Source organism: Hypanus sabinus, chromosome 1 (assembly GCF_030144855.1).
Source record: "Hypanus sabinus isolate sHypSab1 chromosome 1, sHypSab1.hap1, whole genome shotgun sequence".
In the NCBI taxonomy this organism is placed as follows: Eukaryota; Metazoa; Chordata; class Chondrichthyes; order Myliobatiformes; family Dasyatidae; genus Hypanus; species Hypanus sabinus.
Window position 1 is genome coordinate 93,238,189 of NC_082706.1, and position 23,968 is coordinate 93,262,156.

A 23,968-nucleotide genomic window follows, 5' to 3' on the forward strand; every position below is an offset into this window, starting at 1 on the left:
ACTAATTCGTGAGGAGATGTAAGGGCTTCAGCCATTGGTTTAATATGTCTCCCGCTGCAAAGCGCCCTGTGATTAGCTGCATCTCGCAAACCAGGCAATGGGCAGCCAGCAGGGGGAGCTGCCGGGTGTCAACGCTCCAGGGTCCGCTCAGTGGTGCCCTCTCCAGGTCCCGGAAGGAAGTACAAACTCTGGGCGAAAACAGCGGAGTTGAAAAACTTCCTTTTGAATTTTGAATTACTTTGCTCAATGCGCAGGGAAGAGTTTGTGGATATTTTTTCGATAAGTTGCTAAACATGCCCTCTCATCTGCCATTCTTTTTTTTTAAAGTTGAAGCTCGAAGTAAATCGTTGTAGCATAATGCTTTACAGTGACAGCAATCAGGATTCATTTTCTCCCACTCTCTGTATGAGGTTTGTATGTTTTCCCATGACTGCCTGCCTCTCCTTTCCTACTCCAGTTTCCTCCTGTATAGCTACATGGAACTTAGAAAAATGGAAGGCTAAGTGGTGGGAAATTCTAGGCGATGTTGGTCAGCACCACATAGTGGGCTGAAGGGCCTGTAATGTGCTGTGTATTTTTATGTTCTATGTTCTATGTACTGGTAAGCATTAGTAAGTTGTGGGAAGCCATGTTTGCTCCGGAAGTATAGTGACACTTGCAGGCTGCCCCTAGGACATCCTCAAACTGTGTTGGTCATTGATGCAAACAACGCATTTCATTGTATGTTTCAATGCGTTAATGTAAAGGTGGTAAATAAAGCTAATCTTTAAATATAATTCATCTTTGAATCTGAATGAATACACCACAGTGGACATTGACTTCATGAAGGTCCATGTAGTTGAGTGTGTACCTCGGAGAACATACCCAAACCAACAGCTGTGGATGAACCAGAAGATTCATAGTCTATCGAGGGCTGGGTCTGTGGCATTCAGGACTGGAGATCAAGAACTATGCAAACTAGGGAAGGCTATTTTAAGAGTAAAAACTCATTCTAAGTTAGAGTGTGAATACGATGCACGTCAGCTCTGGCAGGATTTCCAGGCCATTACTTCCAACACGATGAAAACTAATGTCATGAATGGCTGTGATACTTCTCTCCCAGATGCCTTTATGCACACTTTGAAAGGGAGAATAAACCTGAATCCCTGTCGCATCAGGTGACCCTGTGATCTCTGTGTCGGAGGCAAACGTCAGATCATCTTTCAAGAGTGAACCTTCACAAGACATCGGGCCCTGATGCTGTACCTGGTAGGGCACTGAAAACCCATGCCAACCAACTGGTGGCAGTGTTCAAGGACATCTTCAATCTCTCACTGCGTCAAAAGGGCGACAATCATACCAGTGCCCATGAAGAGCAGGGTGAGCTGCCTCATTGACTAACACTCAGTGGCTCTCACATCTACTGTGACAAAGTGCTTTCAGAGGTTGGACATGGGTAGGATCAACTCCTCCCTAAACAAGGACCCACACCCACTGCAGTTTGTCTATCTACAGTGGACGCAATCTCACTGGCTCTCTGCTCGGCCTTGGACAACAGTAATACCTACGAGAGACTGCTGTTTATTGGTTACAGCTCAGCGTTCAACACCAACATACCCTCAGTACCAGTTAACAAACTCCAAAACCTGGGCCTCTGTATTGCACCCTGTAACTGCATCCTTGACTTCCTCAGCAGGAGATAATAGTCTGTGTGGATCAGAAATAACATTCCTCCTTGCTGACAATTAACACTGTTGTACCTCAAGGACGTGTGCTCAGCCCAGTGCTCTACGCAGTCTACACCCATGTCTATGTGGTTAGGCACAACTCAGATGGCATCTATATATTTGCCGATGACACAACTATTGTTGGCAGTATTTCAAATGGTGAGGAGGAGGTGTACTGGACTGAGATCAGCTGGTTGAGTGGTGTTGCAATAACAACCTTGCACCCAATGTCAGGAAAACCAAAGGATTGATTCTGGACTTCAGGAAGGGGAAGTCAAGGGAACACATACCAGTCCTCGTCGAGAGATCAGAAGTGGAAAGGGTGAGCAAGTTCCTGGGTGTCAACATTTCTGAGGATCTATCCTGGGCCTAACATATTGATGCAATTGCAAAGATGACAAGTCAGTGACCATATTTCATTAGGAGTTTGAGGAGACTTTATATATCTCTGAAGACTCACAAATTTCTACGGAAGTACCATGGAGAACGTTCTAATTGGTTGCATCATCATCTGGCGTGGAGGGGCTGCAGAAAGTTGCAAACTCAGGCAGCTACATCGTAGCCTCCACAGCAGCGAAGACATCTTCAAAAAGGCCCCATCCATCATTAAAGACCCCCATCACCCAGGATACACTCTCTTCTCATTGCTACCATCAAGGTGGAGGTACAGGAGCCTGAAGGCACAGACTCAACATTTCAGAAACAGCTTCTTCTCCTCTGCTTCCAGTTTCCAGATGGACAATGAACTCATGTACGCTACTGCACTTTTTTTTTTGCTCTCTTTTTGCATGACTTATTTAATTATATATTTATTATTGTAATTTATAGTTTTTTTTCTATCATATGTAATTACCATGTATTGCTGCCACAAAAACAGTAAATTTTACAACATATGCCAGTGATATTAAACCGGATCCCTATCCTGATACTTAAGTTTATTATCAAAGTAGTTATATGTTACCTCGAGATTAATTTTCTTGCAGGCATTTACAGGAAAAAGAAATACAATTGCATTTTTATGAAAAACTATACATAAGCAGACAAGGATGGACCAACATCAATGTACAGAAGAACTGTCCAAGTAAAAATAGTACTGAGAACGTGATTGTAAAGTCATGGATTGTGGAATGGAATCTGTGTACAAGCCTGCAGCTGTGGTTCACAGTGCTTGCAAACTCCCAGAAACAAAAATATGCAGACAATTTAATCAGACAACGCAGGTCAAGCTGCATCATCCTGGTCAGCTTGGACTGGGAGATAGCCTTCAATCAGATATCACTCACATATATGTTGGACATGCCCTCTAAAATGGCGTTAAGGAGGGAATCAGGAATTGCATTTGACTGATCTAACATTTCAACTCAATGTGTGGTAAACAGATAGCTTTCCCATCACCTATGGAGTCAGGCAGTTGCCCATTCTCTGCTGTCTTGTCTGTTTACTGCATAGAACACTTGGCTGAACAATGAAGCAGGACATGGGAGGGGTGACAATGCCGGGCAGTGGTGGCACTCAGATCAAAGCCTCCAAGACAATGCTACCATCTTCTGTTTGTATTCTCAGTCAGTCTGCAGGCTGATCGGACTGAGCATCTGTGATCAGTTGGAGTTGGCATTGGGAACCAGGGACAACCATAGGAAGAGTGGGGCCATGCTCTTTGACAAAAGCCTGACCAGTCCACTGCCCCTTTCACCATCAGGTCTGACTACCTGACGCTGTTGGGGATCTGGTATGGAAGGGCTGAGGGATGTACTAAGAACTGGCTGGAGAAGGTTGCCAAGGTGAAAGGAAATTAGGGACTTCCTCACAATAGTTGGGAAGCACCAAGTCATCATGTCTGAGATGCTTGTGGGGCTGATTTACCTGTCTCCTATCCCTCGGTTTTGGAAATCATCTGAGCTATCTTCCAATCCATCTGGGGATCCACCATGGAATGTGTGAAATATTACCATCAGAGGAGCTGCAGAAGCCAGAAGGGACACACTCTTCGTCGAAGGGTCTTGGCCCAAAACGTCGACAGCGCTTCTCCCTGGCCTGCTGTGTTCCACCAGCATTTTGTGTGTGTGTTGTTTATTGTAACTTAGCTTTTTTTTAATGATAGCACAGTACTCCTGTCACAAAACAACAAATTTAATGATGTATGTCAGTGATAATAAACCCGATTCTGATTTGCGGTTTTATCTAACTACTTACTAATCTAGTTACTAGGTCCCATTATTAGAGATTCCTTCACTAGGAGGGAACACCTCGATAATTCCATCATCATGGTCCTCAACAACTCAGATGTTTCAATAATTTGTCCCAATTCCAAAAAATATAGATTAACTTCATTAACTCTTATCTAATCTACTTTTGTAAATAATACAGTATATTAATTCCTGTCCTTTATTGAGAAAACAGTTCCATGAGTCTCACAAATAATAGCTGTTTTTACAAGTGGCCATTCAACAGCAGGCCATTCATAGTCAGGTATCATTAATTGGTAATTGGCTTGTAATTGTCACTGTGATATACTTGTTTTGCATTCCATCCATTTCACTACATCGGTATATCAAGGGGACAGAAACAACAAAATGTTATAACATGTATTATTAACCAGTCATCTAGGCACAAAGAATTATGGTAATATCACATAAAGCAGCATATGTGGTCATTTTTTTTGTTTGAAGAACAAAAGATGTACACAGTCAACTCTGTCAAGGACTTTATTTCTCCCATTAAAGCTTACACTACCCTGTCTTCTAGGAACAATCGTGTCATGAGAGATTAGTGTCTATGACGTTTTGTTTACAATCCTTTCTTTACTTATTTGCGGGAGCTTGTCAGGTTGGCCTCCCGGACATGAAAGGAGGATAATCTGCTGGAGGATTGTGTCATCTAAGTGGCCGTGTCCAGGTCAAACACTTGCAGCAGCGAGGAAAGCCCAAACTTGTTCAGGCGGAACTCAGCCGAGATGAAAGCAATCAAAGTGACAGGGACAGGGTGCTGGACGTTCATTGCGTAAACCAAATAGATCCGTAGGTAGCATGTGATGGAAAATAGGGTCTCGATTGTGATGATAGTACATTGGTGGGACACAGTGCTGATCCTGGTCATTGAAGACCCGAGGCGGCAGCGTTTGGAGTAGTGCCTCATCGGATTAGACACAGCTCTGCAATGTCTGACGGTCAAACTGAGCAGACAAGACCTCGGGCAAGAGCTGTTCAAGAAAATGATGTCAGAGTGGCAATCGGGAGGAGACAGACGGCAGCCAGCAGAAATAGCAAACAGGATCTGCAGAGTCCTCGCTACAGTTGGGTGCCTAGCGGGTAGATGCCTTTTTGAACTAAAAGAGACGTTGTCAATTACATGTCAAGTTAACCCACAAGGGCTAAAAAGGTTTAAGTGCTTAGAGGCAGGGCATTAAGAAGGTTTAATAAAAAAAAATGATTCTCCCCATAGGAACTTTTTGTGGACACAAAATCCTGATGTTAAATGAAAGGCAAAATTAAAGGTTGTGCTTTTTATTGAACACGCCGTACTGACAACAATTAGGTAGATTATCCACAGTAACCCATGCACTCTGTTGACTCCTCTGTTCCCTAAAACGATAAAGGCCAAAATGAAGAAAATATTGTTCTTCCTGTTAAGTGACAGGAAAGGTGACAGGTTGTTGCAAATTCTTTGTCACAGTGATACAAAGTGAAAATAATTCACAGAATGCTAGGCAGCACAAGTGGAGATGGTGCACCTGATATTGGCCTGGTTTTGGGTTTACCCACTGATGCATTAAAAAAAACAAGGATTCAACCACACAGTTTCTTCGGTGTTTAACTTTCTGATGGGAAGACAGCTTTTAAAAATAAAGTTATCTCTTCCAGTCACCTAGTGGTGCAGTAGGTAGAACTGCTAACTCATTGTGCCAGCAACATGAGTTCAATGCTGATCTTGGTCCGTGTGGTGGTGTGAGTTGGTGTGCTATAAATAATCTCTAGTGTGCAGATGAAGGGGAGAGTCCAGGGAACTTACGAGAATTACTGTGACTGGGTTAATGATGATTATCATTAACAAGTTAGGCCAAAGGGCCCGTTTCCTTGCTGTATCACTTCATGACTCCAGTAGATAGGAGGCACAGTCACCTAGACTTGCTTCTAGCTGGTGTAAGAAATGTCCACCATGTAGGAGCCATGAATCTATTTTCTGTCTGTGTTGCACGTTTATTATGGGTAATTTGTCATGTGGATTGGGATGTGGCAGAAGCGAAGAGTATAGTTACATATTCACATTTTGTCTTGGTTCAGTTTTTAGTCTGGTTGGAACAAGGGGTAGGTCAGAGGAATTTTTTGTTGTCTGCTAACGTTTAAATACAGTTAACACTTATTTTGTTATACTGTTAGTTTTAGTTTTTTTTAAAAATCATGACAAGAGTGTTCAACTTTGCTGGCTTCTTAATAAAGGATCTAGCATACTTTCTTCAACTTAGGAAGTCATTATTTGTGGATTACGTCATAGTGTCATACCCCCCCTGTGCTTAGTCTCTGAGCAGTTTTGGTTTGTTTTCAAGTAACAACTACAGAATGCCTTGAACAACATATGCCATTCAGAAACTTGGAGCCTCTGTAGTGATGGTGTGGACCTGTTGCTCTAAGTTTGAGGTCACAGGATTAAATGAAGAAGCATCTTATAAAAAGCCCCTTATCCTGGGGTAATTTCTGACATCACCTGCAGAGGCCTTCAGAGGACGTGCAGCCCAGACAAGAAACTTGGGTGAATGACAAAAACTGTTGTTAATGACAGCTGTGGCTGCTTGGAAAATAATCTGTTGGACTTTTGTGTAGTGGTTAGAACAGATGCTTCATAGCACCACAGACACAAGTTCAATCCTGACCTTGGGTTCTGTGTGAAGTTTGCATGTTCTCTGTATCTGTGTGAGTTTCCCTGGGTGGTCTGGAATTGTTTCATGTGCAAAAGTCATGCTAGCTGGTTGAATGCTCAGCCAGTGTTGTGAGATGGATTGACCTTTCAGAGATGGGGAATGTGCAACTTTTATTAGTGAGAGGGTCACAAATCTGGCTCTCATTTTTCCTGGCCCTAGCTCCAGCTGCAAGCCCAGTCCATGTGTCTGACCCTAGGTCTGATTGCATCAAGGGCCTACTTACACTCAGTTGGTTGTCGGACCATGTGGTTCCAGATTCCTGCCAATATTAGCACCCAGTAATTAAAGCTAATATCCTATTTGCCACTCTGCTTAACATGCCTGCATATTAACTCTCTTGTATTCATCCCACTTAAAGCTTCTCAACTTTTAAAGGATGTCCTGATTTTCAATTGTTTCCAGCAAAATGAAGGAATCTCACTTTCCCCCATGTTAGTATTCCTAGTGAAATGACATGAAGGAATTGGAAACTTACAAAGTTGAAGCTTGTTCGAATATGGCATAATTTTGAATCATGGAAAACGAATGTCAAAACTTTCATTCCCAGGCCTGGCAGTACATTGCAAGGTTTTTATACAATTCAGAAAGACATACAATGAGGCACCAAATCAGTTCAAATTTATGAATTAATATAGCATACTTTAGTTGCAGACATACACCAATAAATATTAATTGCACAATGTAAAATGATCACTGTATTTAAGACCGGATCTGTGTAAAAATGGTACAGTCTCAAGCCAGAGATTTTCACAATCATCAAAGGTTGCTGGCTGCCATTGAGAAAGTTCTTACAGAATTGGCACTTTTCCCTACCAAATCAATAGAATTTAAAAGAAATATGAACAGTTTTAAAACATAAGCCACATAAAACACATTGCTTGTGGAACTTCTCCCAACCACAATTAACATGAAAAGAAACATCAGTTGATATATTTAGCAATGCACACTTAACAGCACAGTCCACAGTGAAACACAATAGAAGGCAAGCAGTATTTACTGTAGAGTCCCCATCAATAGTGGGCAGAATAATTAGCAGTTGATTAAAATATCACAGACAGACAGTAGGCCACGTTCAAACCAAAGTGGCAGTTTGAGAACCCCAACTCTCTGCAACACCTTAAATGAAAAATCTGCTTAGAAATGAGATTTGTTTCTGGTCTGGTCAAAAGTAATGATGTTGGCTAAGTAAATCCTAAATAGTGATTGAAGAATAAAGAATCTTACAGTACCAATCAACAAAAAGGAAGTTCTATTTGGGTTTATTTTTAGATAAATAAAATTGAAAAGAAGTTATGCGAAACCTGCAGTGAACTTTGGTTCGGTTAATTTGGAGAAGTGCACTCAGACTACAATGAAGATGTATAGCAAATACTAAAGAAATGTCAGATAGTACCAGAGAAGTCATTCAACTCTCACGAGGGGGTGAACAGATTGGGCTTCCTTCTCTTGAAATGAGCAGATTGAGGGATAAGGGGAAAGCAAAACTAAATATCAATACATGACAGTCAACAGAAACCATGCTGGGGAGTCAGAAAAGCTTCATTAGTGTAGGAGCGTTAAAAATGTGGAACCCACTACCTGAGGAAGTAGTGAAATAAACAAGAGGCAGCTAAGGAGTGAAGTTAATTATGGTCAAGGTGGATTCAGAAAGATGGAGTGCAACATCAACACTGATATGCATGTGAGAGCAAAATGGCCCCTTTCTCTGTTGAAAACTAAGTAATCCTGAACATGATTTGACAAAACAAATAGTAGCACATTAGGAAAAACCTGTTATAACAAGACTACAGCTTATTGTGGAGACAATTTATAAAACAACTGAAAATTAAAAATTAGCTTAAGAGTTACATTTTCACAAGAAAGCGAACAATCGAGGCGGACAAAAGGTGGCTCAATCCTTTCTATGTTAGTATCAGAAAATGTGCCCTTATTAACCTTCATTTCAACCCTGACAAGATTATGTTTAGTTACAACCTCAAAGCGTATGCAGCTTTTCTAGTGGACATTAGGATACAGCCTGTTTCTTACAAAGATGATAGCAGCAGAATGTTGTCGGACACCAGGATAATGCTGGATGTGGTTGAACCATCGTGAAACATTCACATATTTCTCTCGATCTTCATGGGTCAGTGCAGCCTAAAAATGGACATTAAAAGAATTAGATCAGAGGTCAAGTGAAACAGTTATTGATCCAAATGGGTCTGTCAATGAGCTAAATCACACAGACCAGACATACCACAGCTTTGATACCCAGTTTGACTGTTGGGATTATATTGAAGCATTGCAAATTGTCCTTAATATGGCCAAAAACAGCAAAAGCTTTGGAAGTCACCTGCATTTCTTCAATCTTAGGGTTCACAAGGAAGAACACAGCATATGAGAGATGGAGATAGAAACATAGAAAACCTACAGCACAATATAGGCCCTTCCGCCCACAAAGCTGTGCTGAACATGTCCTTACCTTAGAAATCACCTAGGGTTACCCATAGCTCTCTATTTTTCTGAGCTCCATGTACCTGTCCAGGAGTCTCTTCCACACACACACCACTCTCTGCACAAAAATCTTGCCCCTGACATCTCCTCTGTACCTGCTTCCAAGCACCTTAAAACTGTGCCCCCTCATGCTAGCAATTTCAGCCTTGAGAAAAAGCCTGACTATCCACATGATCAATGCCTCTCATCATCTTATACACCTCTATCAGGTCACCTCTCATCCTCCATCACTCCAAGGAGAAAAGGCCGAGTTCACTCAACCTATTCTCATAAGGCATGCTCCCCAATCCAGGCAACACCATCCTTGTAAATCTCCTCTGCATCCTTTGTATGGCTTCCACATCCTTCCTGTAGTAAGGTGATCAGAACTGAACACAGTACTCCAAGTGGGGTCTGACCAGGGTCCTATATAGCTGTAATATTACATCTCAGCTCCTAAACTCAATTCCACAATTGATGAAGGCCAATGCACCTTATGCTTTCTTAATCACAGAGTTAACCTGCGCAGCAGCTTTGAGTGTCCTATGGAATCGAACCCCAAGATCCCTCTGATCCTCCACACTGCCAAGAGTCTTACAATTAATACTATATTCTGCCATTATATTTGACCTACCAAAATGAATCACCTCACACTTATCTGGGTTGAACTCCATCTGCCACTTCTCAGCCCAGTTTTGCATCCTATCAATATCCCACTGTAACCTCTTGACAACCCTCCACACTATCCCAACACCCCCAACCTTTGTGTCACCAGCAAATTTACTAACCCATCCCTCCATTTCCTCATCCAGGTCATTTATAAAAATCATGAAGAGTAGGGGTCCTAGAACAGATCCCTGAGACACACCACTAGTCACAAACCTCCATGCAGAATATGACTCATCTACAACCACTCTTTGCATTCTGAGGGCATGCCAGTTCTGGATCCACAAAGCAATCTCCCCTTGGATCTCATGTCTCTTTACTTTTTCAATAAGCCTTGCATGGGGTACCTTGTCAAATGCCTTGCTGAAATCCACATACACTGCACCTGCTGCTCTACCTTCAACCATGTGTTTAATCATCCTCAAAAAATTCAATCAGGCTTGTAAGGCACGACCTGCCCTTCACAAAGCCATGTTGACTATTCTTCATCATATTATGCCTCTCCAAATGTTCATAAATCCTGCCTCTTAGGATCTTCTCCAGCAACTTATCAACCTCTTAAGTAAGATTCACTGGTCTATAATTGCCTGGGCTATCTCTACTCCCTTTCTTGAATAATAGAACAACATCCGCAACCTCCAATCCTCTGGAACCTCTCCTGTCCCCACTGATGATGCAAAGATCATCGCCAAAGACTCAGCAATCTCCTCCTTCGCCCCTCCCCCCACAGTAGCCTGGGGTACATCTTGTCTGGTCCTGGTGATTTATCTAACTTGATGCTTTCCAACAGCTCCAGCACATCCTCTTTCTTAATGTCTACATGCTCAAGCTTTTCAGTCCAATGTAAGTCATCCCTACAATCGCCAAGATCCTTTTCCATAATGAACAATGAAGCAAAGTACTCATTAAACACCTCTGCTATCTCCTCTGGTTCCATACACACAGATCCCTGACAATTGATACTGAAGTAAAGACAAGATTGAGTTGCTTGTAATTGAGATGTTTTGGATTAGTCCCTTGAATGACTAGAACATTAAAAACTTTTTTCCAAAGAACAGGCCATTCGGCCTAACAAAACCGGCCCAATTCTAATGCAGCTGGACCCGTTCAGAAAGTCTCAAAAACATGTGAAAAGGAGTTAAAAGGAACAACTTCTAACAGGGTTGCCGTTCCTCTGTGGGGTAAAACTAAGAGCCTTGTGCAAAGTGCATATTGACCCTCTTCAAAAGTCACTACTCAATTGCTGGGTTCTGATGAGAATAGAGTCAAGGAGCAGAAATAATAATTATTGATTCTGCGTGGGAGATTTTTTTTTTACAGCAGCAATATTTAAAAACACACTTAACAATGTTCAGATTTATCTAATAATATATACAATAATGTACCAATGTGCAATAATAATGAATGAAATAATAAAGCAGAGACTATTATATCATGTGTGTTCTCCTGTTGCACAGAGATGAACTGCTGTATATGCTTATTGCACTTGGTAGGAAAGAGTTTTTGTAACAATCCTTGCGACAGCAGAACGGAATGAGCCCTGTTGGAAAGGGTGCTCTGTGGCCTTTTCAGTAGGTCATGGAGAGGATGTATCTGATTGTCCATGAAGAATAACAGTTTGTTTTGTGACCTCCTCTCCACCACCAACTCGAGAGTCTGGATTGTAGCAAAGGACGGATTCAGCCTTTTTGATGAGTCTATTTAGTCTTTTCGCATCACCAGCAGCATTGCGGCTTTATGTTGGGGGAGCAGCAAAGAAGACCGCGTTTGAAGTAACAGTTGATCTCCAACATCCTGCTGCACACATTCAAGAATCTCAGCTTCCTTAGAAAATAAGAGTCTGCTCATCCTCTTCTTGTAAACAGCTATGAGTGTGGGTTTTCCAGTCAAATCTGTTGTAGAGGTAAACATTCAAGTGTTTGTACTCCACCACCATTGCAACTTGTCCCAGAACATATTAGCTCCAAAAATGAACATGCAGTGTAACCATGAAACAGGCTCTTCAACCCATCATGTCCAATGCTGACCTATCTGCACTAGTGTCACTTAATATACTTGCTCTGCATCTAGTCTGTGTTGTCATTTAAACTGCCTCCCCCCATTGACCTACACTAGGACCAGAGCCCTCCATACCCCTCCCAACCATGTACCGATACAAACCCCTTAACTGTTGAATTCAAGCTCACATGCAGCACTTGTGCTGCCAGCTCATTCCACTCCCACAATGCTCTGAGTGAAGTTGTTTCATCGCATGTTTCCCTTAAACATTTCACCTTTCACCCATGACCTCTAGTTGTAGTCCCACCCAACCTCAATGGAAAACGCCTGCTTGCATTCACTCTATCTATACCCCTCATAATTTTGTACATCTCTATTAAATCTCCCCTCAATCTTATACGTTCCAAGGAATAAAATCCTAACCTATTCAATCTTTCCTTATAATCAGGTCCTCCAGTCCAGGCAACATCCTTGTAAATTTTCTCTGTACTCTTTTAATCTTATTTACATCTTTCCTGTGATAGGTGACGAAAAACTGCACACAATACTCCAAATTAGGCCTCACGAATGTCTTATACAACTTCAACATAAAATCCTATCTCCTGTACTCGATACTTTGATTACAAAGTATCAAAAGCTTTCTTTACAACCTTTCAAAGAATTATGGACCCGTATTCCCAGATCCTTTTGTACTATAGTGCTCCTTAATGCCTTAATTCACTGTGCAAGACCTACCAAGGGTGGTCCAACTGAAGTGCAACTTTAACCTCCCACTCAAGAAGTACTTTCCAGATACAAACACCCTCTGGCTAAAAAATAAACTTCCTCAAATCCCTACTAAATATCTTCCCCTACCTGCAGAGGGTTCCCAACCTTTTTTATGCCATGCACCCCTACCATTAACCGAGGAGTCTGTGGACCGCAGATTGATAACTCCTGCTTATTGCACTTACAGCATACACTTTACAATGCAGATGTAGCATGAAATTAGGCCCTTTAGCCTAGCCTATGCTATTATCTATCCATTTACACTAATACTAAATGCACCCATTTTTATTACCCAATTGACATCCATTATACCCAGATTCTACCACTCACTTGCACATCAGGGTAAATTTACAGCATTCAGTAAACCAACAGATCTGCATGTCTTTGGGATTTGGGAGGAAACCAGAGCACCTTAAAGAAATCTGTGGACTCAAAGGAAGAACATGAAAACTTGACATGGACAGCACTTGAATTCAGGATTGAAACCAGATCTCTGGTACTATGAAGCAACAGGTCTACTAGGATATAGAACAATCGAGCACAGGAACAGGTCCTTTGTGCATTAAACAACACACCAAATGCTGGAGTAACTCAGCAGGTCAGGCAGCATTTAGGACCGAGACCCTTGATCAGGACTGGAAAGGAAAGGGGCAAAGGCCAGGATAAGATGGAGGGGGAGTGGAAAGGGCGAGTACAAGCTGGCAGAAGATAGGGGAAGGTGTGTGGGTTGCACAGTTTCTAAGAGGTGGTAGTTGGAAGAGGAAAAGGGCTCTGTGCCTTGTGCGAAACTAATTACATCTAATTAAATTAATCCTTTCAGACTATGCAAAGTCTATAATTCTCCATTCTTTGAATATCCAAGTGCCTCTTAAACACTTCTATCATATTAACCTCCACCATCACTGGCAGCATATTACATGCACCCACCACTCTCTGTTTTTTAAAAAAGTGCCCTGCACATCTTTAAATTCCACCCCACCCTGTAAAGAGAAAAAGGAAATAAAGGCTGTCCTTTAGAGATGCATCTGTAATTCTTGAACAAAATATCAAATCATGAGACTTCTCAGGATTTACCTATTAGTGTTCCTTATGTTTAAAAAAATACCATAGAATGGCATTAACCAATTTGCCATGCATTCCAAAAAAATTATTTTGAATTGGTAACAGCAAAAAAAACAAGTTCAGCAACTCTTAGGTTAAAATGTTATAGCCATTACTATTCTCATAACAACTATGCTTGCAATTGCTGATTCAGCAAATGGTATTTTGATTGAGTACTGCCAACAGCCTTGAAGAAGCACTACTAGTTGAAATCTTTGATCGTCTTCCTTCTATCTAAGTAAGTGACACAGTCCTTGTGGGCAATGGAATATGAATGCAAAGTTATCCCAGCTAAAGTTTGGTAAACATATTATCAAAATTTGAAAAGGATTTATTTTTGATTGCTTTCAAGTAAATGTTTGGTGGCTCTAAAGAGGTTTTGAAGTTAACTTTACTGTCAGTCATGATATTAAGACACCTAACTCATTACATGTAAACATTTAACAGCATTATTGTAAAGAGTTCCACAGACATTTCAGTACTGTAAATACAAGCTTCTTGAATGTTCAATCAATGGTTATCAACATAACCTAAAATGTTTTCAAGTTCAAGCTTAAATTGTCATTCAACCATACACAAATATCTATTAATTCGGCCAACCGAACAGAGTTACTGATGCAAAACACAGTACTAACAGTCACACACAGCACACATCAGATAGCACTAAAATACAATCACACAAAAAATACGGTCCAAATCCCCGAGTCCATGAATGTTGCAGCAGTCTGCAATTAAACACAATGCATCATCATCTGCCCAGCGAACACTGAGGAACAGCACCAACTTTGATGTCAATGGCTAGAAATCTAAAATGAAATGGAACTTTGGAAATACCTCTGAGGTATACACAGAACAACTAAGTTAACGTCACAATCTTTCATTTGGTCAGCTCCGGTACGAACTGGATAGCATTTATCTGAAATTGTTGAGTTCAGTGTAGATTCTAACATGTCCAATGAAATGAGATTGAACCCTATTAGAACAATACAACAATTCAAAAAAAGGCCAGGAAATGGATGGAACATTTAAATGATGAGTAACTGGAAGTCTGGAGTTATAGACTGAATGGAGATGTCCGGTAATGCAGTCACCTAGCTTACATCAGGTTTCACAAGTGTGGAGACCATGCTGTGAGTGGAGAATACAGTACACAGAAGTGATTGTACAGGTCAACTGTTGCATCAAAATATTATGTATGGAACCTCATGTTCTTTATAGCGAGTGCCTCAAACACACAACTTGAATTGATCTCAATCCTTCTACATTCTTCCAACCTACCTAAATATCCTAAAAGTAAATTAATGTCTGCATGTTTCTGTCCAAATATGGTTAAAACAAGGACAAAGGTAATCAACTTGAAAATGAGTAGATAGAGTTGATGCAACATTTGTGAATGTGGACTGGCTTATGAATGACTATAATTGCTGTGATTTTCTATAGTAATTCCCTTCCAAATTTAGGATAGTTGGTCCTGGGTCAAAACTTTAAGGGGTTTGCATAGAGATTTAAAATCTCAACAGTTTTAGAGCAATGTTCACTTACATGAAGAGGGAAAGTAGACTATTCAAAAGGTAAAACAGAAGCCATTAAATGCACCTTGTCACATATCCCCCTGGATTCTTCGATAGATTTTACTGCATTGAAACAAGAAGGTGTAAAAAAACCTTTAAATTGACCTTGGTGCTGTTGGAATTAACCATCTTTCACAGCAGTTAAACAGGATCCATATATCCTATTCAGAGAAAGTGCAAGAGATAACTTACCAAGGTTCTACAAATCACTTACCACAATAGGATGAAGACCATTGTACAACATGATATCTGCTAAAGTGAAGCTGTTTCCTGCCAGATAAACCTTATCCTCAAGATAGCAACTGAGGTCCTGCAGGGACAAAATCAAAATGAGAACCTGTACATATTTTACTTTACCTATGTTAAAAGTTACTCTGGATACATACAAATATTTCTAAATAAAGAACCCCAGTCATTAGGGTTTTTTTAAAATTGTGAATTCAGCCAGGTTCTGAAGAAGTGGTCCAATATTTGCACCTGCAATTGTTCAATGGTGCAAAATACAACAGCTCCATAAATTAATAGGTATTTAATTGGGATTCTCATGTGGCAAACTGTCATAAATACAGGGAGAACTGTAATTACCATACTATACTTAAATTAACAAGTAAAATCACTTAATCTTAATGTCCTTTGAAAGTTACACAGAAGAGGTGACCATTGATCTAATTATAGGCAAATGATAAACTGTACTCTTGTAACAATGATAAAATATATTTGGAAGGGCATCTTCATATTCAATGATATATTCTCTTGGCACATGATGACAACAATCAGGAAGCTGCTCATGATAGATTTGTCTGTAACACTGACCATTCAATGCAAACTCAATTAGAAAGCAATAGTCAACATTGACACAGGCAATTAAGCAGTATAGCAATGTTCAACCTTGTGATAAATAAAATATATGTTTATTTCTTGTTTCGTTCAGATATAAATGACACATCATTTTTTATTTACAAAGAAAATATGAACAACCCACCACTGGACATCCTGAACAATACAAATACCTATGTCAGGATTCTGTTCATCGACTATTGCTCAGCATTTAACACCCTCATTCCCACAATCCTGATTGGTAAGTTATAGAACCTGTGCCACTGTATCTCTCTCTGCAATTGGATCCTCAGCTTCCTAACTGGAAGACCACAATCTGTGTGGACTGGTGATAACATTTTCTCCTCGCTGATGATCAACACTGGTGCACCTCAGGGGTGTGTGCTTAGCCCACTGCTCTACTCTCTCTATACCCATGACTGTGTAGCTAGGCATAGCTCAAATATCAACTATGAATTTGCTGAAGATACAACTATTGTTGGTAGAATCTCAGATGGAGAAGAGAGGGCAAACAGGAGCAAGATATACCAACTAGTGGAGTGGTGTCGCAGCAACAACCTTGCACTCAATGTCAGTAAGACAAAGGAACACAGAACAATCCTCACAGAGGGATCGGAAGCAGAGAGAGTGAGCAGTTTCAAGTTCCTGGATGTCAAGATCTTAGAGGACCTAACCTGGTCCCAACATATCTATGCAGCTATAAAGAAGGCAAAACAACAACTTCATTATGAGTTTGACGAGATTTGGTATGTCGACAACAACACTCAAAAAATTCTATAGATGTACTGTAGATGTTCTATAGATGTTCTGACTGGCTGCATCACTGTCTGATATGGGGGAAGGGGCTACTGCACAGGACTGAAAGGAGCTGCAGAGGGTCATGCAAAAATTTCTCGCAAAAATTCCAGCCATTGCTGCTCTGCTGTCCTTCCTGCAAATGTCCCTTTCCAGTCAACTTCGGCCAGTTCCCTTATCATGCTATTGTAATCTCCTATATTCCACTGAAATACTGACACAATGCATTTTATTTTTTCCCTCTCAAATTTCAATGTGAACTTGGTCATATTGTGATCACTGTTCCCTAAGGGTTCCTTAACCGTAAGTTCTCTTATCACCTCCAGATCATTGCATAACACCCAATCCAGCACAGCCGATCCCCTAGTGGGCTCAACAACAAGCTGTTCTAAAAAGCCATTCCTTAGACATTCTACAAATTCTCTCCTGAGGTCCAATATTGACCTGGTTTTCCCAATCCATTTTCATGTTAAAATCCCCAACTACTATCATGACATTACCTTTCTGACACACCTTTGCTATCTCCTGCTGCAATTTGTAATCCACATCTCAGCTGCTGTTTGGAGGCCTGCATACAACTGCAATTAGAGTCCTTTTATTTTTGCCACTTCTTAACTCAACCCATAGAGACTCTACACCTTCCAATCCTATGTCACGGCTTTCCAAAGATTTAATATTATTTCTTGTATATAAAGACATACCACCCCCTCTGCCTACTAACTTATCCTTCCAATACACCGTATCTCCTTGGACGTTCAGCTCCCAATGGCAGCCATCCTTTAGCCATGTTTCAGAGATGGCCACAATGTCATACTTGCCAATCTGTAACATTCATTTTATTCCTCATGCTGTGTGCATTCAAATACAACACTCAGTCTAGTATTTGTTGCTTTCTGTTTTAACTGCACCACACCTCTATTGCCCTGTAACTCATGACACTGGCTTTGATTAAGCCTCATCTCCTGCCTGTTCTTTCTATAATCTCTGTTGCAGGCTATTTTTGATTTATTTGTTTTCCCCTTCCTCAGCCCTATCATTCCGGTTCCCACTCCCCTGCCAAATTAATTTAAACCATCCTTAACAGGTCTATTAAATGTACCCACTAGGATATCAGATGCAATCTGTCCTTTTTGTATATGTCATACCTCTCCCTGAAGAGGCCCCAATGATCCAGGAATCTCAGCCACACATAAATACGCCTGATCATGCTAGTCTTGCAATTGCCAGCAGGTAGCAATCCTGAGAACACTACCCGAGAGGTCCTACCTTTCAGCTTCCTACCTAACTCCCTGAATTCTCTCTTCAGGACCTCCTCCCTTTTTCTACTTATGTCATCAGTACCAACATATACCAAGACTTCTGGCTGTATATAGGTACAATTGCAATAATGACACAGAAGAGGAGCAGGTAGGAGAGGCCAGATTGAAAAAAAAATAAGCTCAGACCATTAGCCCAAGATAGCCATTGACTACTTCAGACCTTGACCTCCTGGGCACAAATTACATATAACTTTGGAAGGTCAATGAGACATAGGGCAATATAGCTCACAAGTGGAAATGATAAGCAGTCAACTTTTCATTCAGCTACCCCACAGGAAATTAAATTAACCCATACCTTTAAAATGATCTTTTTATCATCTTGAGTGGTACAACTGTCTACTTGAATTACTCTATATTCAAGCCACTGCTGAACAACAGCACACTGCTCAGGGGTGGTCCCCAGTAGTTCCTCTTTTTTAGCTGCTTTTACCAGATGAGACGCAATGGTTGTCAACCCCTCTAAACAAGGTGCATTATTTGTCTGCAGCACTGGAACCTGCAAAGTCACAAAAGATTATTTAACAAGCCATGCTCCTACAGTATATTGTATAAACATTTATAAACTGTAAACCAAAGGATGGGTTACTCAAGAAAATAGCTGTATATAATACCTTATTAATCAAATATTTATCAATTTTTAGGTAATGTGGACAGGTGGACTAGTGAGCCAATCAAATGCGATTTTGCTTTTAATATGTGCACTGGCTTAACAGCTTTAGATTACCCTCGTACCTATAGACCATCAGAAGAAAAGTAGATCAACACAAAACAACACTATTATCCTAGGCTCCTGAACAGCATGAAAAATTTTACTTGTCTCAATGTTAAACTGACTCCATAATCTATAGACTCACTTTCAAGGACTCTACAACTCATGCTCTCAGTATTATTTATTTATTATTAGCACGATTTGTCTTCATTTGCACATTGCAGTTTGTCAGTCTTTGTTATCTTCAGTTTTTCATAAAGTCTATCATGTTTCTTTATTTTCTGGCAAATGTGTGCAAGAAAATGTATCTCAGGTAATATATGGTGACACATACATATTTTGATAATAAATTTACTGAACTTTGAATAATTGTTTATCTCTTTTCTAGATCAATTTGTACATCTAAACTTCAGGGTGGAGGTTTGCAGGAAGAAGTCAACCAGTGTGATAAAGTGTAAAAGCTTTTCCCACTTAAATTTCACTCCAGCAATAACAAAAGCTGTAATTCTAAGTGGGATCTTCTAAAAATGTTGTTTAAATGACAATTTCAAATTGGGGAACATCCAAGTGTGTACTCTAGTGTGTAGAGGTGGGGCAGGGCTTGGTGGTGGGAGTTGAGACAAACGTGGAGATAAAAAAAACAGTAATGTTTCAATAGGTACTAGATAGCATGTGTGGACTCAGTGGGCCAAACGGTCTATTTCTGTGCTCTAATCAATCTCTATATTTGCTCTGTACATTCTGCTAGTATACAATGAGAGTTGGTCACTGAGTCCCAGATCAGAAAATGGCAATTCACTAACCTGCAGAGCAGGTCAGAACAGTTAGCACTGTACACCCACTGCTGCTCTAAAAACACTGGTGGGTGAACTCCATAGATGGTCTTGCAGAATTAGTGAGAATGCAGGGGAAATAACACAAAAAGGATGTTGTACAATTTCACAGGAAGGGGTTCAGATAAGTTTAGGATCTTGGGGTCCATGTCCATAGATCCTTCAAAGTTGCCACCAAAGTTGAAAGGTTGTTAAGAAGGCATATGATGTGTTGGTCTTCAATAGTTGGGGGATTGAGCTCAAAAGCCCTGAGGTAATCTTGCAGCTCCATTATACCCCAGCACCAGGGTATAATACCCTGGTTAGACCACACTTGGAATATTAGACCATAAGACTTAGGAGCAGCATGGGGGTGGATGTCAGAGTCTGCTTTTCTCTTTAGAATGAAGGAGGATGAGAAGGACACTTTACAGATGTGCACATGATGATAAGAGGCATAGATCAAATGGATAAGCAGAGACATTTTCTCAGGATAGAAATGGCTATTTTTTTTGTTAAACACAGGGATGATAGAAAAATGGAGTGCTGTGTAGGATGCAAGGGTTAGATTGATCATAGAGTAGGTAATGTTAGTACATCACTGTCAGCCAAAGTTGTAGCATTCAATGTTCTGAAGACGTGAAATCATGATCTGTTGTCATTCAGAGATCAATACGTAAAACAAAACTGCTTTTAAGGAGATGCCAGGGTTTCAGAAGTGATCAATGGAAAATGTCACCTATCCTGATAGCAACTCTTAAAAAGCCAAATCACTTCCCTAATTAACTCTATCCATACGTCTCAGCAAAGGATCTAAGAGGATGATGATGACGACAGGATAGGTTCATAGCACTTGTAGGCTTAGGATGACACAAGTCTTTTGTTCCATGATCAACCTGCTTTGAAATACACCAGCCTTTAGATTGCGACAGATGGAATTGTACACCTAATGTTGCTGCCTAGGATTAATCACACTAAATTAATATAGATGCTGGGGCAACCTCATTGGAGTGGGGCAGTAACTCATCATCATATGGCATATTGTTGATGCAACGTCCCCGCAACTCAACACCCCATCATGTTTTGAAAGAAAGCAAGAATCAAGACATTTAGAGACATTCTGAAGCTTTACAAATTGATGCAAGTAATTTATAATTTAAAAAATGTTGATGAGAAACATTTCAATTAATTTGCCTCACCCTCTGACCCTTCCTCCATAGTTGAGGTATACAGTCCCCTATCCTACATGGGTCTGACCTGATCAAAGAGAATAGTTGCTCACTGGAGCCTAGCAGCAACACTTTTGAAAGATTTGATGTCATATATCACTCTCCAAACCTCAGACTTACATCAGGACATCATGCTAGTGATTTTCTTCAGAGCTGTCAGGAACAGCCAGAATTGTCTCTGTAGACTTGAAACACCCTATATATCTTATTTAACCTCTTGCTGTTATAAACAGTCTCAAAAGCATTAGATTATGCTTGAAGAAAAAGGCTGATTACTCACAACTGCAGAATCATTTTGTTGCTCACTTCCTTACCAGAGTAGCAATAGCATCATTTGTAACTGCAGTTACATCACGTTCCAGAAGCAACGTTAGGAGCTTTAACCAAAAGACCTGAGTCAGTGGTAAGAATATTACTCCTGAGTCACTACTAACTACTATAGATTTATAAATCTCTCTATATATTATACTATCATTTAAACCCTCACCATCACAGCCCAACATTACTCGACCAAGAAAGATCTGCTTAGATAAATTCCATTCACCAGTCCTTGGTCCACAACAAACATGTTAAGCCACTCCAAATACTCACCCAAATATAAAGGTTTCCTCAACTACCACCCTTTAAAGTTACAAATTCCAGAAAACCAGAAGGAGCGAGTGACAGCAGAGAAGGGATGGGGAAGAGGGGTCAGCCAGGTGACAGAACGCGAAGGGGCGAGGAAAGGGAGCCGAGGGTGATAGGGGGGGAAAGTGAAAGGGAGGGGGGGGGGGGGAGGAGAGGAAGGGACTGTTAACAGAAGAGGTAACAGGGAGGTAAAGGAGAAGTGGAAGGGAAATGCACCAATACAGAATGAGAAAGTGGTGCGGTGCCGGGAGGGTGACGCAAGAGTTGGGTAACCGGGGTTGGTCTTCCCGTCCCTCAGTCACCCTCCATCCATCCCTCGCACTCCAACACCCGCGACCGGACCGGCTGACTCACTCACCCCCCCCTTCCTTACCCTCCCTGCCCCAGCCCCACCTCCACTCTTTCCCGATTCTCTCACTCACATATCACCGACCCACTGTCACCCTCCCCGACCCACTCCTTCACTGACCCCCTTCAGCCCCAGCGTCCTTTCCAGCGACGATAACTCCACCGCCGGTGTCGCCATCTTTCCGCCTCTGAGTGAACGCCGCTCCTATTGGCTGAGCCGTTGCGGCCGGCTGGCAATCACTGGGACTTGCAATTGGCTCGGGCGCAGGCGGAGACGGACCAGGCTTCGGCCCCGGAGTTGGGGGCCTGCAGCACCGCCTGCGGAGTCTCCGGGAACTGCACCTACCTTGTTCAAGTTTATTGTCATTCAACTGTACACATGTTTACAGATAAACAGAACAACGCTCCTCTAGGGCCAAGGTGCAAAGCACAGTACGTACATAAAATACAGCACATAAAGTTGTATTAACACAATAATATTAACAGATAACATTAATATTATTATCATTAATATTGACAGTTGCCGAGACAGATGATGGAGGGGAGGTAGTTGTTGGGTTGGTGCAGTTTCTCCAGCCTATTGAGAATCCTGTCTCAGCTTTCCGAAGTACATGGATGCGGAGCAGAGGTCGAACCCATTCTAGGTACTATGTACTCTGTGCTGTGTATCCATTGTGTGTATTATGGTAACTAGTCACATTAGTGGGGGCGTGGTTAAGGTGAAGGGAATAAGTTTCATATCCATGCTTACTTCAGGGCAGCTTGCAGCTTGAACTGGCCGGCAGAGGTCATATCTTTGCTGACCGCTGAGATAAAGCTCAGTAATGTTTCATTGTAGGTTTTCTAATTGCAAATAAAAGATCAAAATAAAGAATTGGACTTTTGGAGCATCATTGGAGCTGACGGCATGTCAGAAGAGGCAATTGTTTTGTTTGATCTTGGATCAGTCTTTTGTCAGTACACCCTCCATCATAAGCTATGTTATCAATTACCTACCCTTCCTAAAAGATCAGAATATTAGAGAAGGCGAGATTTGCTGATAACATTAATCTAATTGACTAATGCTCAAATAAAGAAGCAGCCCACTGGCTCTTGGAGCAAAACCCCAAAGATATTGGGAACAAGCGAGCTGAGAAAGTCTCTTTACCATCCTTTAATGAGGACATGTGCTATTCTTCTAAACTGGAATGTCTAATCAAGTCAAGTTTATTGTCGGCAAAGTACAATTTAAATCTTGCATCCAGCAGCATCACAGACATGTTGACTCAGGCAAAACACAGAACATAAATTATACAGGCTTTTCTTCAGTCATAATGAATAATTGACCTGAAATATTAACTCTCTTTCACTTTCCATATTGTGTCTGATCTGCTGAGAATCATCAGCACTTTTTTTTAAAAAAAATCAGCTTTTCAAATGGAGCACAGCTAACTTTTCCAACACTGCATTCTCTGCTACTTCCTCCATTTTCAACAGGATCCTACAACTAAACACATCTTTACTCCAACCGCAACCCCCCCCCACCCGACACTCTCCGCTTTCCACAGGGATTGATCCCTCCATGATGTTCTTGTCCATTCATTCCTCCCCACTAATCTCCTTTCTGGCACATACCCCTACAAGCAACTGAAATGCTGCACCAGCCCATTCATGTCCTCCCTAAGCAGTCCTTCCAGGTGAGGCAGCAACTTCACCTGCAATCTGTTGAGGTCGTGTTCTGTCGAGGTCGTGGTCATCCAGTTCTCCTGATGCAACCTCCCCTACATTGGTGAGACCCAATTTAAATCGGGGGATGGCTTTCTCGAGCACCTTAGTTCCATCCGCCAAAAGCAGTATTTTCCAGATGCCAAGCATTTTATTCCTATCCCCCTCCCGTCACGTCGGTTCATGGCCTCAGCTTCTGCCCAATAAGACCACTCTCAGAGTGGAGGAGAAACACTTCATGTTCCCTCTAGGTAGCCTCCAACCTGATGGCATGAACATCGATTTCTCCTTCTGGTAACTTTTTTTTCTCTTCTTATCTTTTCCCCTCCCCTCCTCTCTTTGACCATTCTCTACTCTTTCCTCTTACCACTTCTCCTCACTTGCCTGTCAT

General features: G+C 41.3%; 1 protein-coding gene across 3 annotated transcripts; it reads right to left on the reverse strand.

The window, feature by feature from the left end:
- Window positions 1-5,970: 5,970 nt before the first annotated feature.
- Window positions 5,971-22,143, reverse strand: eef1e1 (eukaryotic translation elongation factor 1 epsilon 1). Of its 3 annotated transcripts, none has more exons than XM_059972407.1 (5): window positions 21,995-22,085; window positions 21,213-21,275; window positions 18,444-18,644; window positions 15,412-15,507; window positions 5,971-8,757 (listed from the first exon to the last, which is right to left on the reverse strand). In XM_059972407.1, exons 1-5 carry the CDS (start codon window positions 22,049-22,051, stop codon window positions 8,617-8,619), a joined length of 558 nt encoding a protein of 185 aa, XP_059828390.1. In that variant the 5' UTR covers window positions 22,052-22,085; the 3' UTR covers window positions 5,971-8,616. The 3 variants fall into 3 exon arrangements, with proteins under 3 accessions (XP_059828390.1, XP_059828379.1, XP_059828397.1); XM_059972396.1 differs by having other exon boundaries at window positions 21,213-21,290; window positions 21,995-22,066; XM_059972414.1 differs by lacking the exon at window positions 21,213-21,275 and having other exon boundaries at window positions 21,995-22,143.
- Between the last annotated feature and the right edge of the window lie 1,825 nt (window positions 22,144-23,968).